At 43.1% G+C, this 2,710-nt stretch overlaps 1 protein-coding gene across 1 annotated transcript; it reads left to right on the top strand.

Annotated features, from left to right (window-relative positions):
- The first annotated feature begins 604 nt into the window (after positions 1-604).
- Positions 605-1,755, top strand: LOC142368677 (uncharacterized). The gene is made up of 3 exons (XM_075450877.1): positions 605-617; positions 729-1,004; positions 1,220-1,755. Exons 1-3 carry the CDS (start codon positions 605-607, stop codon positions 1,753-1,755), a joined length of 825 nt encoding a protein of 274 aa, XP_075306992.1.
- Positions 1,756-2,710: the final 955 nt, after the last annotated feature.

The raw sequence follows: 2,710 nt of genomic DNA, 5'->3' as shown, positions 1-2,710 counted from the left end.
TATTGATTGCAGTTAGCAGGGATACATTATTAGCAATACTGATTGACACTTTTTTTCATTTTTTTTATTTAAGAGGATTTTAATAAAGACTTTTTGTACACATTTGTGTTTATTGTGAATAAAATGTCCACAAATGGTGCTACAAACTATTTGCCATCCTTATTTGCACTGAAGATACGCTTCATGTTTTTTTTTTGGTGTGTAGCCTATATGTGTGTGTGTGTGTGTGTGTGTTTGATTTTGAAAAAAAAAACAATAAGCTAAATTGGGAAAGGGTTATACACAAATTCAGATGTTGGATTAAAGGTTATATTGGCAGTAATGATTGCGTTAAAGACGCTGCTTTCAGCTTCTACACTCACTGAACCCATTTTCAGACTACACAATTCTCGTGACCTCTGCAGTCAGAGTATGAATGTGGCTTTTAAAAAGCCATCAAAGTCTTGGAAATGGCCCAGTTTGCAAATCAAGAGAATCCATAATCAGGTTAAGTCTAAACTCTGAGTTCAAAGGAAGTTGTGATGAATTTGCTTTGCATCATGCGGCACTGAGCAAGTGCGCATGAACTCGGTTGACAGAAAAAAAAAGAGAGTGAAGCTGCAATATGGCAGCCAGACGTAAGTGTTCGCACCGCCCTCATCTGCCCCACAACCTCACCAATCAAAAGCTGCTAAACCGCAGGCTTCCGGGTCGTTGAATTACGGCGCACCGGCTCCTCCGCGAGCTAGAGCAGTCGGGGAGCAATGGTGCTCGGAGCGTCCGCAGACGTCGGTGTTTCGGGAATCTTGCAGGAGCGAATGAAATGTCGGGGAATATGAGTAAAGAGGATGCCCCGAGCCGGAACGCGTGTTTGACGTTCACCATCGACAGCATCCTCAACCTGAAGCAGCAAGACGGCGCGGATTTGGAGCAGAGGGACAGTGGATGTAAAAAGGATTTTCAAGCGAGATATGAAGAGGTGTGGGACGTCCGAAGGAGGCATGACAGCGGCTCAGAAAAGACAGGTAATCCATTAGGAAATGTTTACAAACTATGGATAGTTTTAGAATCAGAATGGTGCGTAAAGATTGAGACGAATTAACAGAGTTTATATGTGGTCGCTGTCTGTATTTATTAATTAGGCGGCACCAGTTATGTTGTAGTTTCATAGCATGTGTTTGTACGCAGAAAAACAATGTAAGTTTTGCTTCAAAGCACATATTATCGCTCCCATCCACAGTGAAGCCCAGAGTCCATCGTGCGGACCGCGGGGGAGACACGCCGCCGCTCTCCGCTGGGTCCTGTCCCGGGGTGCAAAGTGCTCACAGCACCGAGGGCGCCTCCGAGCCGCTGCAACAGTCCACCGCCGACATCAAAGCCATAGTCAAGAAGAAGACACGCACCATCTTCTCCAAGAGACAGATATTTCAACTAGAAGCCACTTTTGACATGAAGCGGTATCTGAGCAGCTCGGAGAGAGCGTGCCTCGCCAGCTCTCTGCAGCTCACAGAGACCCAGGTGAAAATCTGGTTCCAGAACCGCCGTAACAAACTGAAGAGACAGCTGTCCACGGACATGGAGGGCCCGCTGGCCGCCGAGCACTTCCCAGAGGCAGGAAAAAACGTGCAATTACCAACTTTTTACAAAGACAGCAGCCTGCTGGGCGGATGCTTGTTACCCATGCCTTTCCCTGTCGTGTATCCAGCTGCAAACGCTGCGCCTTACATCTACTTCTCCAACACTGGCAAATATTTTGGCCTGTTTGAGGCGGACTGATGAGATCCCGTGTGTGGGTGCGTGGACAATGCTGCATACAGTCACCTCCGTTTCTGACACTTCGTCTTTTATTATTTCCAATTATTTGGGCTAGTTCAGAAGATCTCTTCCGACCAACTTTGTCAACATATCAAACAGACCAAGACATGCATGTGTCACTTTTTTGTTCCTCCCCAAACAGTATGACATTATTATTATCATTATTATTATTATTATTATTATTATCAAATTAGAAAAATGAGCATGTATCAAAAATCCTCTGAGCGGTTTTACTTGTCGCAGTAAACTTATCTGAATGAATGTATCTATGTCCTTCGGAGCATTGTTACCCCGCAATAATATTCTGTGTGTGCGTGTGTGCGTGTGTGTGTGTGTGTGTGTGTGTGTGTGTGTGTGCGTCTGTGTGTGTGTGTGTGTGTGTGTGTGTGTGTGTGTGTGTGTGTGTGTGCGCGCGCGCGTTCATGAACTTATGTGAAACAACGCTTCATTTGTATTTATATAATGTATGGCCTTATAATTGTTGTTGGCGTTAAATCCCTTTTCTTTTCTTTTCTTTTCTTTCTTTTTTTGGTTGTTTTCACTCGACTTTTCATAAGACTGTTAAACTGTGAGCGCAGTTATAATCAACGATACATTTTGCAATAAAAAGTTCAATGTTTGTTGATGTGCCGACTTCAGCTGAAATAATACCCCCAAGATTAGGGCTGAATGATCTTTGACCACATTTATTAAATTGCCATCAGGAATTTGTTTTCAGGTTATAAATGAAGGTCAATTTAGTGTTAGTTTTAAATTTTCTTTTTTTTTTAAAGACACGAATTAGAGTTCAGTTCTGGTGGTGAGGAATACTGACATTTGTTCATTTAATCACAAAGCCAAGCACAGCTAAGTAGAAACCAAAAAAATCAGGTTTTAATGTTGGTTTGTGTGAAGAGAGAGAAAATTAAGCAGTGAA

The sequence above is a fragment of the Odontesthes bonariensis genome, chromosome 19, assembly GCF_027942865.1.
Source record: "Odontesthes bonariensis isolate fOdoBon6 chromosome 19, fOdoBon6.hap1, whole genome shotgun sequence".
NCBI lineage: Eukaryota > Metazoa > Chordata > Actinopteri > Atheriniformes > Atherinopsidae > Odontesthes > Odontesthes bonariensis.
The sequence above is the reverse complement of the archived record's forward strand: the minus strand, read 5'-3'. Positions and strand labels throughout refer to the sequence as shown.